This window comes from Sphaerodactylus townsendi, linkage group LG07 (genome assembly GCF_021028975.2).
Source record: "Sphaerodactylus townsendi isolate TG3544 linkage group LG07, MPM_Stown_v2.3, whole genome shotgun sequence".
Taxonomy (NCBI): Eukaryota; Metazoa; Chordata; class Lepidosauria; order Squamata; family Sphaerodactylidae; genus Sphaerodactylus; species Sphaerodactylus townsendi.
In genome coordinates, this window is record NC_059431.1 from 99821716 (window position 1) to 99840049 (window position 18334).

Below are 18334 nucleotides of genomic sequence, written 5' to 3' on the forward strand. Positions count from 1 at the left end.
GAAGGGTTAATCCTGCGTGGGATGGCACTGTCAGTCCAGGAACACCTGGGTGCAAATTCCTGCTTTGTCATGGAATTCACCTGATGGACTAATTTCTCTCTTGAGTCTAGTCTCCTTCAAAAAGTTGTTGAGGGAAGTAGAAGAGTAACCACCAAGTTCTTGGAGGAAGAGCAGATAAACTGGGGTTTCATGTCAGATCGATATACAGCCTTGTCAATTAGCAGCTTCCTTTCTCTTGGCATTAGTTAGGGATGCCAGCCTCCAGGGGAGACCTGGGGATCCTCAGGAATCACAGCGCATCTCCAGACTAGAGACTGGTTCCCCTGGAGAAAATAGATGCTTTGGAGGCAATAGTGTATCTGCGGGGGCAAAAGGGGGCTTGGGTCCCAGGTGCAACATCCTGGGGGGCATTTTTGGTCCCCCAACTTGCCCCTCGCCCATTGCCCTGTCTGTTCAAACACTCTGGAGCCCAGCTGCTCCGCCCTTTCTCTAGTGCTCATTGTGGCCTATGTTTGCCCCTGCATTCACTGTTTGCTCACCCACCACTTCTCCTGCATGCTCTGCCCTTTCCCCAACACCCTTTCTCCATGGCCTGCATTTTCCCGCCCACCCTCGCCACTCATTTGCCCACCACTTCTTCTGTGCTATCTGCCCTTTCTCAGCACCATTTCTTCGTGAGCTGCATTCTCCTGGCCTCCCAACTCACAGCCTGCTCACCTGCCACTTCTCCCACAGCCTGCTGCAATTTTGGGGAGAGGCACATTTCCAGTGGCACCCTGGGTGCCATTTTCCTCAGGTGCACCACTCTTTGGAGGGTGGACTCTATGACATTGTACCGCAGTGAGCTCCCCGTCCTCCCCAGGCTCCATCCCCAAATCTCCAAGAGTTTCCTAACCTGGATAGGACAACCCTCTCCTCCCATTCTATGTTGGTAGCCAGGGGGGGATCTGGGTACCAAAATAAGGATTTATTAGTTTCCTGATAGAAGGAGGAGAAGGAGGAGGAGTTGGATTTATATCCCCCCTTTCTCTCCTGTAAGGAGACTCAAAGGGGCTTACAATCTCCTTTCCCTTCCCCACTCACAACAAACACCCTGTGAGGTAGGTGGGGCTGAGAGCAGAGGTGGGATCCAGCAGGTTCTCACCAGTTCCCGAGAGTGGGTTACTAATTATTTGTGTGTGCCGAGAGGGGGTTACTAATTGGGTCCACTTTTCCATCTCCACGCCCTCGCCTCCCTGAGAGGCATACTGCCTTTGAACGTGAAGGTTCCATATAGCAATTGCGACTAATAATGTAACTTCCTGAACTGGGTTAATCCCTTTCAGGTACTGCAATTCATTGATTCTCAGCCTTTCGTACCTTTTATCTCACCAGTCTCTATCAAAGAACCTGTGTGTTTCACCATTGCTGTGTTCAGATTTGTGAGTTGGGGCATTTTCTATAATATGATGGTGATTTAGAAATGACCTGGTGCAAAAAAAAAATTTTTTTTTGGGGTCGTGGTGGGGTGGTGGTGGCTGCCCAGCTTGGGGACATCCAACCTCAGGTTTTGCCCAGGGCTCCAGGTTTGCACGTTTTAGGAAACCCGCCTCTGCCCCCTTTGCTGAGGGGGGCTGGCGAGGGAACCTGTTACTAAAATTTTTGGATCTCACCACTGGCTGAGAAAGCTCAGAAGAACTGCCCAAGGACACCCAGCTGGCGTGTGTTGAAGTGTGCAGGCTAATCTGAATTCCCCAGATAAGCCTCCACAGCTCAAGCGGCAGAGCGGGGACTCAAACCCAGTTCCACCAGATTAGAGTAGTCCTGCTCTTAACCTCTACGCCACTGATAGTCACTTCTGTGTTGCTTGTGGAGAAATCTGGGCGCCTGAATCTAAAAGCGTCCTTCGATGCCTGTACTTTATTTTGACATCACTCAAATGCAATGGCAGAAAGCACAAGAGATGGATGGCAGGAACTGACTTAGCTTCTCCGCCTTGAAGGACTTGAGCACTTAACAGGCCACTTCTCTGGGTCATTCGCTGCGGCGAATGGCCCCGATCTGGCTCTGCTTATGCATAAGTAAAGGATTATCAAGCAGTTAGCTGCTTGAGAACTTGAATAGGAGGGCATACCTAAATGCTCACAACTCCCCTTTGCTAGACTGTTTTATTATAAAAACAATATACATCCCAACATGAGCAACAACAACCCCAACGGCAACTTAATGCAGTTTGCAACCTCACTTAAATTTTCTCCATTTTTTTCTGCAATCTTGCTAGACATCTGCAAACTAGATCCAGGTTGTGAAAATTCCATAAATTACCTTTTGGTTCCTAACCCGCATCTCAGGCCTGGAGTTCTCCCTGAATTACAACTGATGTTCAAGCTACAGAGATCAATCCCCCGGAAGAAATACAGATTTTGGAGGCTGAACTCTACGGCATCACATCACAGCTGAGCTCTTTCCTCCCCTCAGACTGCACTGTCCACAGTAGCTGCCCCAAAATCTCTTGAGTTTTCCGCAAGTCAGTGTTGGCAAATCTAAGCCTTTCTCCTGTCTGTTGCCATCCTAACTTCCATGTGATGCTAGGTTTAAGTTACCTGAGGGACACATCAAAGTAAAAGGAATTGTTTAAACTGCAGAACAAACACAGTATTCTCTCAGCTTCCCAGGAATCTTGCTGCCTGCAGCTCTTCCCCTCTAGCTAGCAGGGATCATCTGTAAACTGCCATCCTTTATTGTCTTTATCAAGATGCATCTCTAGATTTCAACAATCACGACAACCTCCGTTTTGCCAAGACAAAGCAACTTATTGTATTTTTTGTTTGATAGTGGAAAGTGCTGTCAAGTCACCGCTGATTTATGGCAACCCTGTAGGGTTTTCAAGGCAAGAGACATTCAAAGGTGGTTTGCCACTGCCCATCTTCTTGTGTGTTGACAGAGTTCTGAGGTAAATGTGACCCGGCCAAGGTCACCCTGCAGGCTTCATTAGGAGGAGTGAGAAATTGGACTCGGCTCTCCAGATTAGAATCACTGCTCCCAACCACCACATCGTGCTGGCTTGCATTTTTGTCTTACCGTAAGGGACATTTTTAGAATGCCATCCAGAAATGATGCCGTAACCTTGCCAAACTCCACCTGTGCCAAGCAGAGCCCTCCAGATCTCTTGGCACTTTGTGAGGCAGCTCTGACAATGCTCAGTTTATCATCGTGGGCATTCTGTGCAGTCCCACATTAAGTCCAGACTTGCGCAGAGCCAACCATGGAAGATTAGCAAGCTTTAAGCTTCATTAACATGGCTGTTTGACCCCCGCCCCGTTCCTGAAATTTTACCCAGACAAGGTGGTTCTCAAACCCAGTCTATCTCATCTCCCTAAAGTGGTTTCCTGTTTTCATGTTAACCAGGATATTTTGCTGCCAGTCTTCTTCCTGAACCCCACCTCACAGAAGAAGAAGAAGAAGAAGAAGAAGAAGAAGAAGAAGAAGAAGAAGAAGAAGAAGAAGAAGAAGAAGAAGAAGAAGAAGAAGAAGAAGAAGAAGAAGAAGAAGAAGAAGAAGAAGAAGAAGAAGAAGAAGAGTTGGATTTATAGCCCTCCTTTATCTCCTGTAAGGAGACCCAAAGGGGCTTACAAACTCCTTTCCCTTCCCCCCTCACAACAAATGCCCTGTGAGGTAGGTGGGCCTGAGAGAGCTCGGAAGAACTGTGACTAGCCCAAGGTCACCCAGCTGGCATGTGTTGGAGTGCACAAGCTAAACTAGTTCCCCAGATAAGCCTCCACAGCTCCAGTGGCAGAGCGGGCAATCAAACCATTCTCCAGATTAGAGTGCACCTGCTCTTAACCATGCTGGAAGAAGCATTATACACCGTTGACATTTGTAGGGGTTTATTGAATTATGTTAACAGATTAGCAGGCATCTGTAAAAGCAGTGGCCTGTTCGTGTCTTTCAATGGTCCTCACATAGGACATCCAGTCTCTGCACAGATCTTGTCTTATTGGATATGGGAGGTGATCTGGGTGGCCTATGAGACTGCCGGTGCGGACTGTCCCATAGTTTAAAGCTTGCGAATCTAGCATGCCTGGTGCTGCACAAGCGTGAACCCAACGTGCACCTGTACAGAAACCCATTTGATGAACTACAGTTGCAGATAAGTGCAACCCTATATTGGTGGTGTTACTGCCCACCCATTCTGTATGCTCTGAGGAGGAAGTCCAAGTAGTTGCAACTGATCATTACACCCTCCTGACACTTTCTTTCTCCTTCTCATCTTTCCTTCCAGAGAAAGCCTGCTCTAAAATGTTATCCCCAAAGCTGACAATGTCTTGCAAATGCCCTGACATCTCCTTTCACCTGCACTGCAGAAAGCAGGATAAGAACCACTGATCATTAGGTGGAAGATCATCTCTGGAAGGAATTAGCCACTAAGAGATTCATATCCACCCAAGGCATAACAAATTGAAATTATAATTGGAGTCAGATTAATTTCCCAACCTCTCCCGTCAATTGCAGGGAAACAAATGCCAATTAAGACTGAAAAAATACAATCTCCCACCATGAATATGGATTAACAGCTTCGAGTAATATAGGTAGCTTTCCTTGGCTGAGACTCCCAGCTGTTAATCTGGGAAATCACTCTGCCTATGAAGTCATGTTGTATAAACAGCACGGAAGAGGAGCAGGATTTTTACATGTCAAAATGAAACATGAATCTAGGGGTGCCTTCAGCTCTGAAGATCTCTGCTGTATGAACGCTTATGATGAGCTACCCGTTGTTAGTCCTTTAAGGTCTCCCTGGACTTTGGTTTTATGTTGCTGCTACAAATGGTTTCAGGTCAGGAATGGGATATGCTTAAGGATATCACTTGCTGCTTCCTGCCTCCTGCACTCTTACCTGTTCTCAGGCAATTAAGACAAGGGAGAAATGGTGATACCACTTTCAGTTACTGCAGCTGGGACACTCTAAGAATTTCCCCAATCTCCACAGTCTTATCATAGAGATTGGGGGAATTATTAGAAAAAGTTGCATCATGGGAAAAGAGATGGAGGTGGTGCCAATTCTGGTTACTAGGTGTTCAGTTCCCCAGGGTTCTTTGGTCCAGATATTCATTCATGAGAGTTTTATTATATTCAATTAATTTTCATCCATTTAGCCAGCTGATGAATTTGAGGAACAGCTGCACTGAAAAGCAGGGTGTTCAGGTTCATAATAAACACATAGGGAAATCATCTTTGGGCTGCAAAGGTATAATATCACTTTCAGTTGCTCTAGGAATTCCCTAAATCTCATGAGTTTTACCATAGAGACTGAAGAATCCCTAGAGTCTAGAGCAGGGGTAGGGAACCTGCGGCTCTCCAGATGTTCAGGAACTGCAATTCCCATCAGCCTCTGTCAGCATGGCCAATTGGCCATGCTGGTAGGGGCTGATGGGAATTGTAGTTCCTGAACATCTGGAGAGCCGCAGGTTCCCTACCCCTGGTCTAGAGCATTGAGATGTCACTTCCAGGTACTTAACTGGAAGTGATGTCTTGATGGTGCTTCCCAAGTCTCCCCCTCCAAAATATCACTGGCAGTTGTCACTGCTGAGCAACTGCGATTCTTCCCAAGAGAAACATAGCCCCACATTTCCCCGCTCAACCTCCAAAATTAATCAGATCAGACTTACCTGGTTCAGTACATCGACCATGTTAAGGAAAGTTGCCTTCAGTTTGAGAAAACAGATCCAGGTAGTTGATAACTCTGGACTGTGAAATTTCTGTAGATTTGGAGGTTAGATCAGGGGTCCCCAAACTACGGCCCGGGGGCCAAATGTGGCCCCCTGAAGGCATTTATCCGGCCCGCCAGGCATGGTGGCGATGGCTCCATTCATGTGCAGTGGGGGCTCGAGGGAGAGGAGGAATCGGCCCCTCTGGCGCAAGGGGCTCACCCGCCCCACCACCAGCACGAAGGATCGGGGGAGTGAAGAGGTTTACTCCTCTTCAGTCGGCGGGGAGGGAAGCAAAGCGGGTGTGGATTTCCTGTCCCTGGATGCTCAGGACGGCCCTGAGGCTCGGGGTGGGGGAATGAGAACAAACGTGCTTTTGAGAGGACAGGTGACTGTTGAGCCCCAGTCGGGGCAGGCTTTCTATCTCGAGTCTGGGGCAACAGATGTCGCGCTCCCCAAAACACACAGTCACCCACGTCCACTCAAGCTTGAGCTTAAACAGGGCACTCTGAATCCACCTTGGCTGATTCCTCGAAAGCCCATGCGGCACTTCCCTTTGAGGAACTGGCAGGGTCTCAGCCCATCTCGGCTTCTGGTGCAGGGCTCCCCGGGTGATGGGAGGATTTCCCACTGGGCTTGTTGTGCTTGCAGGCTCACTGGCTAGCTCTTGGCCTTCAGGCCCCCCACAACCCCTGGGTGGAATGTGGGTGGGGCCACACACCTTCCTGGTTTCTGTAGTGCCCCTGCTTTCAACAAGGGCCAGCGTGAAAGCAAGCAGGGCTGTATCCCCACACCTCCCACCCTGCTGGACCAGCTGGTAGCTGGGCGCAACCCGGGTCTCCGGCATGGTTCTGCTGGAGGGAAACAGAGCTCTCTGGATATACCCGCAGCTCCTCGGGTCTGCCAGATTGGCTTCCCTTGGGCTCCTGGCCCTCTCCCCAACCAGTCTATGCAACAAGGCAATGCCCACAGGTCTGCTCTTTTTCTGTGACTGGAGTTGCTGCTTTCTAAACATTGCTGATCACAGGCAGGAGACATCTTACTCTATGTAAGAGTAGCCAACCTCTAGGGGAGGTCTGAAGATGTCTCAGAATTACAGCTGACCTCCAGGTGACAGAGATCAATTCCTAGAGAAAATGACTACTTTGGACGGTGGGCTCCCCACCCCCAAACCCTGCCTTTCTCAGATTGCACCCCCAAATCTCCATGAATTTCCTGACCCAGAGTTGGAAACCTTACACGTGGCAACTCCTGCTCCACCCTTCCCTCCTCGAATACTTCCATGTGTTGTTTCTCCCTAGACTTTCTGTCTCCACCTCACTCCCATTGGCATCAGCCAGGCTGGGCTAATCGCTCACTGGCTGCTAGTTAGAGGAAGAACCCAGGAAGATACCTGATCCTGGGTTAGATGGAATGCTTCATTGGGAAAGTTCTGCTTTTTTTTACAGGGGAAGGTATTCCACAGCCTCCCCAACAATATTTGGAGCCCACCCTGTACTTGACATACTTTGGTCACTGTTCTAAAAATAGACCATGACAGAAAGGCTGAAAGGTAAAATCAAACATTTTACAATCATTTGTGCATAGGAATTTGTTCAGTTTTTTTTAGTCCGGCCCTCCAACAGTCTGAGGGACAGTGAACTGGCCCCGTTTAAAAAGTTTGGGGACCCCTGGGTTAGATCCTGGGGAGGGCGAGGCTTGCAGAAGGGAAGGACTTCATCAGGGGATACTGCCATATCGTCCACCCTCCTAGTTGATCTCTGCAGACTGGAGATCAGTTGTAATTTCAGGATTTCTCCAGACCCCATTTGGAGTTTGGTAACCATAATTCTAGAAGCTTCAAGAATGGCTGAGAAGAAGGCCAGCAAATGCAACTTTTCCCAGTGCTGCAGAGATGGGGCAGGGTGGGGTGGTGGTTGACCATTCTGTCCTTAATGGGAATGGAATGAATAGGAATGGAAACTCGCAGGCTATAGCTCCACTAACTCTCTCTTAACGTGGCTGAGGGAGAACTGGGCAGAACTGGCTATCTAGCTTCCTGGGGATTTAGTTCTCAGTGGGCATAATGAGGCATGCAGACACACACACTCCTTTGATAATGCACACCCACCTGGGACAAAAGTCAAAACATGGCCATGGTGATAGAAAGCTAAGAATGATGGGCTCTAATCTGGCAAATAGGGCTTGATTCACCATTCTTCCACCTGAGCAGTGGAATGATGTCACAGGAATGATGTCACAATGTTCTGTAGCCAATCAGATTTGATTGCTTTATGACCACAGCGAAGATCTAAGTGGGCAACTGCCCTGGAGGGTTGCTGGTGACAGGGAGAAGTGGAGCCAAGTGCCAGATAGGGATGCCAGCCTCCAGGTGGGGCCTAGGGATCTCTTGGAATTACAGCTCATAACTGACATACTGGGGAGTGGATTCTGTGGCCCTGTACCCCACGGAGGTCCCTGCCCTCCCCAGCCTCCATCCCTGAATCTCCAGGAGTTTCTCAACCCAGATCTGGCAACCCTACCCTCCACCCTCACTGGTGGACAAGGGCAACCTGGCAACTATGACCTCAGCAGGTCCACTATGACCTCAGAAGTGACTTGGCTCAGGTCCTTCAACAGCAGCCATGACTTGTGTTGTTTCACCAGCTGCCTCCCCTCCCACACTGCCACCAGAGGCAAGGGGTAAAACCAGTGGCACTCATTGGCACTGCTGGCGGCATCTAAACTGGGACGGAAGTGACTTAAATTTCTAATTGGTCTGGTCTTTTTTGAAGGCCATGAAGCAGAAAGTGGAAGGTGCCGCTCTGGCTTCTTTCTTACCAGTAAGTACTCTGTTGGCTTCCTTCCTTTCACCTCTGTTCTGAGCTCTGCCTGGCTCGTTCCCACACTGCTTAAACTTCCCAACCTGATGAAGAACCAGCACATTCTGAAATGTGTAATGTTTGGAGGGTGGGGTGAGGAACGTCCCTATTCCATTAAATGATAGTTTCATGGGTTACATTATTTGTCCATTAGGATTGTTCTTCCCGTCTGGAGTAACCATGCCAATTAGTGCGGGAGTGTCTCTATGATGCCCAGCCTGTTAGGTGATGTTGTCTCTACTTATGGATTGGAGAAATAAAGATGCTGGTTGGGTGTAGGCTTGGGTAACCTTCAATCTCCCCATCCAGGTGTTGAGCCCCCATAATAGATGAACATGCAGTGAGTGGAATGATGTCACAATGCTCTGTAGCCAATCAGATTTGATTGCTTTATGACCATAGCGAAGATCTAAGTTAATATTAACTTAGGGAGCGTGTTATGTATGTGTGTGTGTAAAGTTTCAAGACACAGCCCATTTATGGTGATCCTGCATAGATGTCAAACTCACGGCCCTCCAGATGTTATGGACTACAGTTCCCATCAGGCAGGGGATGATGGGAACTGTAGTCCACAATGTCTGGAGGGCTGCGAGTTTGACACCTGTGCTAGGGTTTTCAAGGCCTGGCTTGCCATTCCTGCGTCTGTGTAGCAATTCTGGGAAATCTCCCATCCAAAATGCTAAGAAGAGGAGGAGAAGTTTGGATTATACCCTACTTTTCTCAACCGTAAGGAGTCTCAAAGCGCCTTCCTTTGTGAGGTAGGTGGGCCTGAGAGGACTGTGACTAGCCCAAGGTCACCCAGCAGGCTTCATGTGTGGAGGAGTTAGGAATCACACCTGGTTCTCCAGATCAGAGTCCACTGCTCAGGTTAGAGCCCATCATTCTTAGCTTTCTATCACCATAGCCATGTTTTGACTTTTGTCCCAGATGGGTGTGCATTATCAAAGGAGTGTGTGTGTCTGCATGCCTCATTGTGCTCACACCTGTGCAAATTCCAATGAAGAGAAAACCATGTGTCTTCACAAAGTGTTTGACATAAAGGCCTTTTCAGAGGCACACAGGTATTGCAGCAAAAAACCAAAACTGGCAGTTCACTTGCAGTCACCATTAACAGCTTGTCTGTAAGTGACGATGAATTCCCCACCTCCGGACCTTTGGGAACATTCCTGTTTTAATACTAGCATTACAGAGATTTGGGTTTCTGCCTATGGCCAAGAGACGGAGCTGTAATTGCACCAGCGTACCCCCATGAAAAGTTTATTTTAAATAAAATCGTAAGCCTCTCCCTTTTCTTCCTCTCATTGTGGCTGTTTCCTCTCTGTCAGTGTGTACTCATATTTTCGGGAGCTGCCGACAATTGAGACAATTGTTCTGTCACAGGACTCTCTGTATTGAGGTGCCCTATTGAGGCTTTCAAAGGCTGGTGTGTCAGCCACCGGGGTTGGAAATTAGTCTGAGGCTGCGGGTTTGTTTCATAAAACTTCTCCCAGGCAGCTCTTCCGACTTCCATTGCTTGCCAGAGAGGGTGGCTTTATTTCTCTTCCCCTTCCAAAACTGAGCTGCGCTCCATGTGCCTCAACTGATTTTGGCAAGTCACTTAGAACTGAATGGGGAAGGCATTGACCAGATAATTTTCCAGTAATAGAAACTGGCGACCTGGCACTGTTCAGCCAGGGAAGTCCAGTGGCCATCTTCTGCAATTGAAGGGTTGGAGCTGAAGAGTCTTAGGGCTGCGGTTGAAATTCCTGAATGTTCAGGTCATTTCTCTCTAATTGCACTCAGAAGAAACATCAAATGCTTCACAATTACACATCACTGAAGCTCAGATGAAACTACCATTTCTTTTCACGAATACTTTGGGCAGTGCCGAAAATCACCATCGTCATTTATTTTTTGGGGAGGGCACTTCTTGAGTTTCCCTGACCTGACTCGCCCAGGCTAGTCTGATCTCATGGGCTAGTCACAGTTCTTTGGAACCTCTCAGTCCCACTTACCTCCCAAGGTCTCTATTGTGGGGAGAGGAAGGGAAAGGCGTTTGCAAGCCCCTTTGGAGCAGCAGTGGTGTAGTGGTTAAGAGCGGGTGCATTCTAATCTGGAGGAACCGGGTTTGATTCCCTGCTCTGTCGTCTGAGCTGTGGAGGCTTATCTGGGGAATTCAGATTAGCCTGCACACTCCCACACACGCCAGCTGGGTGACCTTGGGCTAGTCACAGCTTTTCAGAGCTCTCTCAGCTCCACCCACCTCACAGGGCGTTTGTTGTAAGGGGGGAAGGGCAAGGAGATTGTAAACCACTTTGAGTCTCCTACAGGAGAGAAGGGGGAGGTATCAATCCAAACTCTTCTTCTTCTTTGAATCTCCTTACAGGAGAGAAGGAGTGTGCTACAAATCCAAACTCTTCTTTTTCATCTGATCTTGGAAATTAAGCAGTAGAAGGAACTGCTTTGCGGGAAGCATCTGCCACACAGAGTCCGTTCTCCCAAGTCCAGCTCTACAGCCACTGAGGTGGTACAGTTTCTGATATCTCCACATTGCTTAGAAGTTCATTGGGAAATATGATGCTGTAACATATGATCTCAGAGAAAGGGCTTGGGTAAAATGCCATTTCTCCAAGACGTAAATTCTTGATACCTTTAATGGGATAGGGCTTTGAAAGTTTCCCATGTAAAAGATGGAAAGTTATTATCACCCATGCATTACTAACTAAATGCTAACTAACTAAGTGACCCTGAAGTAGTTGTGGAAAGTTCTTCTGCTCTTGAACTTGGGAAGTTTTGGATTGGACTTGGGAAGAATGGATGAACATCTGGATTCCAAACGAGGTCTTGAAATATCTGTCCTCTGTGAATCATACTGACACCAACTTTGGGCAGCAGCTGAAACATCATGGAGTGATCTTTGGGAATGGGAGAGATGATCCGGACTCACTTCTGAGGAGTTAGGCCAATGGAGAGCAATTTGGTAGGCTTTCATCAGAATGCTTCAGAAGGTGGCAGGAACATTAGATGGGGCTAGGATCCTAAAGGATTACTGGCCTCTTGTATGCTCCTCAACAGGGCACACAGCACTGCTGTAGAGATATATTCTTGCGGACAGTCCCCTAACGCCAGAGATAGTGTGGTTGGAACCATATTAAGGCAGAACTAACCAATCAAGAGAAGAAATCATGAGATAATCCACCAAGAGACTACAATACAAGTCTTCTTAAAGGCAGGGGACACATTTTTGGATGCTCTCTCACAAATACTTCCTTACATTACTCCCCCCAGAACAACAACAATAAACAACAACTGCTCAATGTGTAGGGAATTTGTTAAAATGAGGATGAAGGTTCATTTCTAAGTTTTATTCTGCTTCTGCACTCTAAATGGGCACAACCCAGGAAGTTATTCCTTCAATGTTTTTTTGCTGATTGCATTTCTGCTTCGCTCCCTGCTTGCGTCAATAGAGTCTCAATAGAAACAAGACTCTTCCTGAATTTGGTTCACTAGTTCGAATTCCATTAATAGCCCTGTCCTCACCAGAACTGCTAGTGCTAAGGAGCTTGCACTCAATAAAGGTTGTTCTGTGTAACATTAAATAGGATAGGGTCATATCTGGAACATGCAATACCTGGCATCAGGGACGTCTCTTATAATTTGAGCTGTGCTTAGTTTCTGCTGATGTTTGGGAGATTCCCACTAGTCATAAGCAAGTCCTATTACCCATGAATGGCACTTGCTCTATAGCTGCCAGTGATATGTAAGATCTTTCAGCAGAAACATTGTTTCCTGTTATACTCATTGCTACAGACTGAGGCATGGAACCCCATGACATGGAGTGGTAAGCTGAAGTACCGCAATCAAAGTACTACGTACAACCTGAGTTAGCAGATCCTGACAGAAGTCCTTTTCAGGTTCAAGGTTGGTTCAGCCTTCCATCCTTCTAAGGTCAGGAAAATAAGTACCCAGCTTGCTGGGGGTCAGGGGCAGAGCGAGGGGGAACTGCGCCCGGGGCACGCATGTGCCCCTGCAGGGGCACACGCCTGGTGCGTTGCACCCCCTTTCCCCTTGGCGCTACGCCACTGCTGGGGGTAAAGTGTAAATGACTGGGGAAGACAATGGCAAACCACCTTGAAAACACAGTCTGCCTAGTAAATGTCGTGATGTAATATCACCCCATGGGTTCGCAATGAACCAATGCTTGCACCTTTACAGAGGGTGAGCTTGAGCTAATACAGTGGTAGTTGATTTTTGGTAATGCAATCAACAGATGACCAGTGATCCATCTTTCCAAGAACAGTGGGTTATCCAATCTTGCACATTTGCAAAAAAATAAAATAAAATGCCAGAGTACATCAGAATGACATTTTATCTCCAGTTTACTGAGTTTTGGGAAGATCATCACTGACACACAGGAAATGCAGGCGGGAGGTACAGGCTTGACTCTATGTCATAACCAAACCCATGCTCCTGTAGGATTCTTGTGCCAAAGGGTGCCTAACCCTAACCTCCGCTGCCCATCCCAGTTGTAGCACCCGAGTCACAAGTCTGGTTACCCAGGAGTAAAAACTTAGCAGTGGGGATCTCAGAGTCTTCTATACAGACATATCTTATATATAAAGAAAGAGGAACTCAAATATTTTTGGTTTGGTTTTTTTAAAAAAACATTCTTTTTTGTTTTTACTTCATTTTGGGAGAAAACCCCACAGTATTGTAAAAACAGAACAACAACAGAGAGACACGCGGCATGCAGAAATCAGTGTTCAACATTCCATTTGATTAGCGGCAGCTGATTCGGCACATGTTATTCCAGAGATCCCCCCCCCCCCACTTCCTGTCCTCGAAACAGGTAAATCAGCATCTTGAAATTATTGCCAGATTGAAAACTGGTCCACACAGGGTTAAAACGAATCAGGCAACAGAAACCATTTCAACTTATCTTCTCACATTGTAACATTACAAGGAAGTTGTTGTCTTACACAGGCATCAGGGTAACCTTACATTTTTAAAAACCGGCACATAAACGCAAAGAGAGCTGGCATATTTTGAACGACAGCCCAGCTAAAACAATGGGTTATTTTCACAGCCTTACTGCAAATCTGAAAAGAGTGAGAACTGCAAGTTGACAGACTCTCAGCTCAGATCACCAATAGAGAAACAACACAGTGCTACAGACGGGTGATACCAAGGAAAAGGATCCAACCTCATTAAACAGCCCAAGTTACTGGAGGCAGTTAAGGCAGAGTTAAATACTACAAGAAATACAGGATTACCACCAAAAAGGCACATGTATCTTGAAGTCCCAGCTATAACATGTAGTACATCTTAGCTCACATCCCTGCATTACTACAGGGAGCAGTTCCCAACCTTGCTCCACATCAATGGCTCCCATAACACCTTGTGTGAGAAGAAAGGAATGATCCAAACCACTCAGGGATGCCATTTTTGGCAGCAGCCTTGTGTTTCTTGTACAATTAAATTTGACTCTTCGTATGCATTGGGTTTTCTTTAGGAGTCACAAACAACATGCACCAGACCTAGCTGTAGATACAGTGGGAAGTGGGAACTAATGTTTTTACAGATGAGGTAGAAGCCAACTTCAGTTGAACTCGCAAGAGCCAGACGTCTTTTGATGTAGCTATTCCAGTTAGCTATGGAGGCAGGGAAGGAATAAAAATGAACCATGTTTTTTGTGCAGGATGAAGACACCCTCAGCCACGTACTCAAGAGCTTCAAAGGAAGTCAGAAGACAGCCCCGGTTTTGCTACATGGTGCACTGTGCCTCTTACCAACAGAAGCAGTGAATCGCAGGTTTTCCCCCAATGGAACCTAAGAGAGGATAAGGCTCTCGGTCTGTTGGACATCTTGACAAGGAACGCTCTTTGCAAAGATGACATTATTAATGCAAAAGAGCTTGCCTTCCAGAGGCCTTTTCTGGTCTGAAATTCAGCCATGTAAACATCAACCCTCATCATAATAATCACCCCCCCCGCCCGCGCACCCCTCCCAGGAATGACTACTCACATTGTATGCGCACTACAGAACTGACTCGCTGCCTTTAATCAAGGAATCAGCACAGAAAACCCTTACAAGCTTTATTATTGTACCAAAAAAGGAGGGGTCGGGAATAAAAATATATATAATATATATATGTATATATTAAACCACTATTTAGAGTTCATACCCTAGTCATAAATAACTGAACACTTTTTCGCCATTGCAAAATTACTCATCAAGGATCTTCAAATCACATCGGCATTGTGGTAAAAAAAAAACACACACAACCAAAACAAACAAACAAACATGGTTTCTGTGTTGCATTAAGCTGTGTATGACAAAAACAACACAGATTTGGATCTGGGTGCATAATGTGCAGTGAACTCTCAGTTCTCGGGCACTGAACAGGCAATTTTTCTCTTAGCCTTCTTCACTCCACAAGAGTCTGTCTGTGTCCATTTGCAGATTCCATCCGGGTATGTGGAAGATTATGTCTCCCGCATCACACACACAAAGGACCGGTTGCTGGTGACAGGCAACGGGCAAGTTTTGAAGGTCGTTCTTTGCATTTTCTTTCATGGAGGGTCGGGGAGTCCTCAAAAACGATCCATTTCTTCTGTTTCAGGATGCGAGCTCGGTGGCACTCAGGTCAACAGAAACCACATTCCACGCAGGACATGGAAAGCAGTGCTAGGATTCCATTCTTAACGATGATCCATCATTCTGCTGACAGCTGCTGTTGGCTACTGGAAAGGCAGAAGTTGGCAATCCCATTGTGAGAAGCAGTGGCGGACACTGTCGCAGTCCTGCCACCACACTCCTCATCCACGGTCTCCAATCCACAGGAAGGAGAATGGTCAGAGCAATTATAAGGTCCGGACAGCCACAGGATAGAGGAGCGACAAATGTTCTGCTCCTTTGATCGGGAGCTTTTTTGCCGTGTAGTAATGTATCACTTCCGGAACACTGTCAAACGGAGGGCTGTTCTGGCCTAAAATGTATTTATCTTTGGTTTTCGTCAGCTTCATGTGCATAAACCCTTGGTTGCTCCTGAAAAACAGAAGGAAACGATGTATCATGGAACACATTTCTCCGCAATGTTAAAATCAGTTTTTACTAAACCTTCTGAGGCATTTACAATGGTCACAGGAAGATAAAGGAGACCAAGGAGATTTGTAGAGAAACAGTGGTTTTGCCATCCACCACATGGAAGGGATAAACTTGACAGTAGATGGGGAGAAACGCTAGGAAAATGTGAACTGCCTCATGTTAAACCTTCACAGTGACAGCAGGAGAGATCTCTGGCTTAGCCTGATTGAAACAAGTTTGCCTTGTCGGTGTTGTGCAAAGTGATACGGAATGTTAATGAACAGTCTGATGGATAAGAAGTCAAAGAAACTGTCAGGGATGGGCAGGCTATCGGCGGGAAAGGATGCACAGTGTTGAGCTACCGTTAAGACTGTGTCTCAGTTCAGACAGCATGCCAAACCATGGTTAAAACCACTTAACAATGTTTTTTAATACTGTCTGGCTTGACAAATTATAGCGGCAACTGTTGTCCTGCCAGAAGCTGCTGTACCTAGACTGCTGCACAGGTAGAAGAAGAAAGCAGACAAGCAGCTTTCTTTGTAGTACATTCGGGTGCTCAATAGATGTGTTGCATTTAGATCAGTGCCAACTGTGGCTTGGTGTCAATGTATAACTTGAATGTGTCTGAATGTTACCTGTGTATACATTTTGAGTGAGAGGAGGCTGCATGTGCATGCAAATATGGAAATGGGTTCGAGAATGGAGAAGGAAATGCTCACAGGGATTTTGTATGTGTGCATGAACACAAAAGTTGCCAATCTGCACGAGTTTGTTCCATGCAACTGTCATGCTGCACCAGGGTACGTGCAAATCATGGATTCCAAAGTAATTTCAAACCAGGGTGTCACATGTTGGTTTGAGGCCAATCTGCAGCCATGTTTTAGCTATTCAGTCCCCAACACTGACTCATGGTTAAAGGGATACGTCTGCAGAAGCTCTTTGCTTATACATCGAGCCAAAGATGTAGGAAACACATGAGAATCATGGATGTGCAGAGAAAGCATCTCTCCACTTAGTTAAGGGGGGCTGCCGCAGGATCCCACAGGATGGGTGTTCAGCTCTGCATCTCTAGGGTCAACAAATAGAGCATTTTAAGCTGAGATCAGCTCCTCTCTTCTTTCTGAAATTGCCCAAGAATTTTTTTTTCTTTTAAAGTGAATGTTTCCTACGGAAAAGCTGAAGCAAATTTCAGGCTCACATTATTCAGATTTGTTGAGGCAATTTCGTGATGAAATGACCCTTCTCTGCAGAGCAGAAATCACTGCAGGCGCTGTAATTATAGCTTTGGCAAGCTTAAAAAAATCTTGATTTAAATTTCAATTCTTTACAAGAATGATTCTCTTTTGAAATATAATTGCTCTCTAAACGATTTCCTTTAAGCCAAGTGTGACATCTCTAAATACATTATTATGAGCAGATATATTGTTCTGTTCCTTCGGTTCATTATTTTTTTTTTGTTACTCTGTGAGTAAATGGTTTAGGATTCTGCTACTAAATTAATGGGATTGTTAGAAAAGGTGCATATTAATTCAAGGCTAGATGAGAGTGCAGAGCCTGTCTAGATGCCTTAAAGGCTCAGAGCTACTGGCTGAATCATATTTGTTGTGGTATTGATTACATAATAGTCTGTAGAGCAGCTGTTTGGTTAGCCTGGGATTTCATAGGTGGCAAATATGCCAGAAAGCAACTATCAGACTCTTATGGTAAATGGAGGGAGGCTAGTGTAAATGCTGGGCTAAGAATTCTATTTCATTTACAGCATTTATATCCTGCCTTTTCTTCCAAATCAGGGTGACCATTAAAAGAGCGTAGTAAAAATTTCATCATGAAATCAATTAGGAAGCAGCACTCAAAACATTTATGCAGCAGATTAAAACGCAAGGCAGGAGGAAAGGCTCACTTGAGGAAGTGTCAGATGAAACAAGCGAGACTGGCAGAAGACGATGATGGGAGGACACACAGGAGTATCCCTGAGGAGGAAGACCCACAATTCTGCACCATGATAAAGGGGGCCCTCTCTAGGGTTGCAACCCATCTAGCCTTAGGAAGCGGGGGAATCCAGAATGACCATAGTAGTTGGGTAGGTTTATATAGAAGTAGATGGTACTTAAGGTATGCTGGTGCTAAATTCTCAAGACCTGTTTATACAAGGAACACAATGTGGTGGATCTCACCCCAGCCCACTACTTGGCACCTTCAGAGGCATGTCCAATAGTGCATTTATGGTGTGTGGGGGGGGAGGGGGCTGATGCTCCAGGTATCACTTGCATTTATCACTGGGGGGGGGTGTGCATTTGGTCACCCCTCCTCCCCAGGAGTGAGGTACTGCATTAGGCTGCTGCTATGCAGCCTCCCCCTCCTGCGGCCCCACCCACCAGCCTCTGGCTGCTGCTGCCCAGGCCACCTGAACTTCTGGCCACCTGTCAGCCTGCCTCTTCTCCAAGCTCAGAGGCACTCTGCGCCCCTGCCCGGTTGCTAAGGTCTACACCTCCCCTGTGTGCCTAGAATCCAGCCGGCTACCTCCACGCATGGGGGAGAGGCAAACAGTCAGGCAGCAGAAGCCTGAGTGGGGGGGGGGGGGGATGCAGTCTCAAATACATTTCTGCATGAAGCAGAATATGTCAAACATTAATAACCTGAGTGCTGTATATATCTAGGGTATTTTGCTGTCCCAAGAACACATTTCTCTGTGGTGAGATGAATGTTTTTCAGATTATCAGGTTA

At 46.7% G+C, this 18334-nt stretch overlaps 1 protein-coding gene across 1 annotated transcript in view; it reads right to left on the reverse strand.

Annotated features, from left to right (window-relative positions):
* Window positions 1-13163: 13163 nt before the first annotated feature.
* Window positions 13164-18334, reverse strand: part of SHB (SH2 domain containing adaptor protein B) — a 179632-nt gene continuing 174461 nt past the window's right edge. Inside the window, exon 6 of the mRNA XM_048504287.1 lies at window positions 13164-15571. Within this exon, the coding sequence (XP_048360244.1) occupies window positions 15388-15571 (184 nt within the window). The 3' untranslated portion in view covers window positions 13164-15387. The remainder of the gene's footprint in view (window positions 15572-18334) is intronic.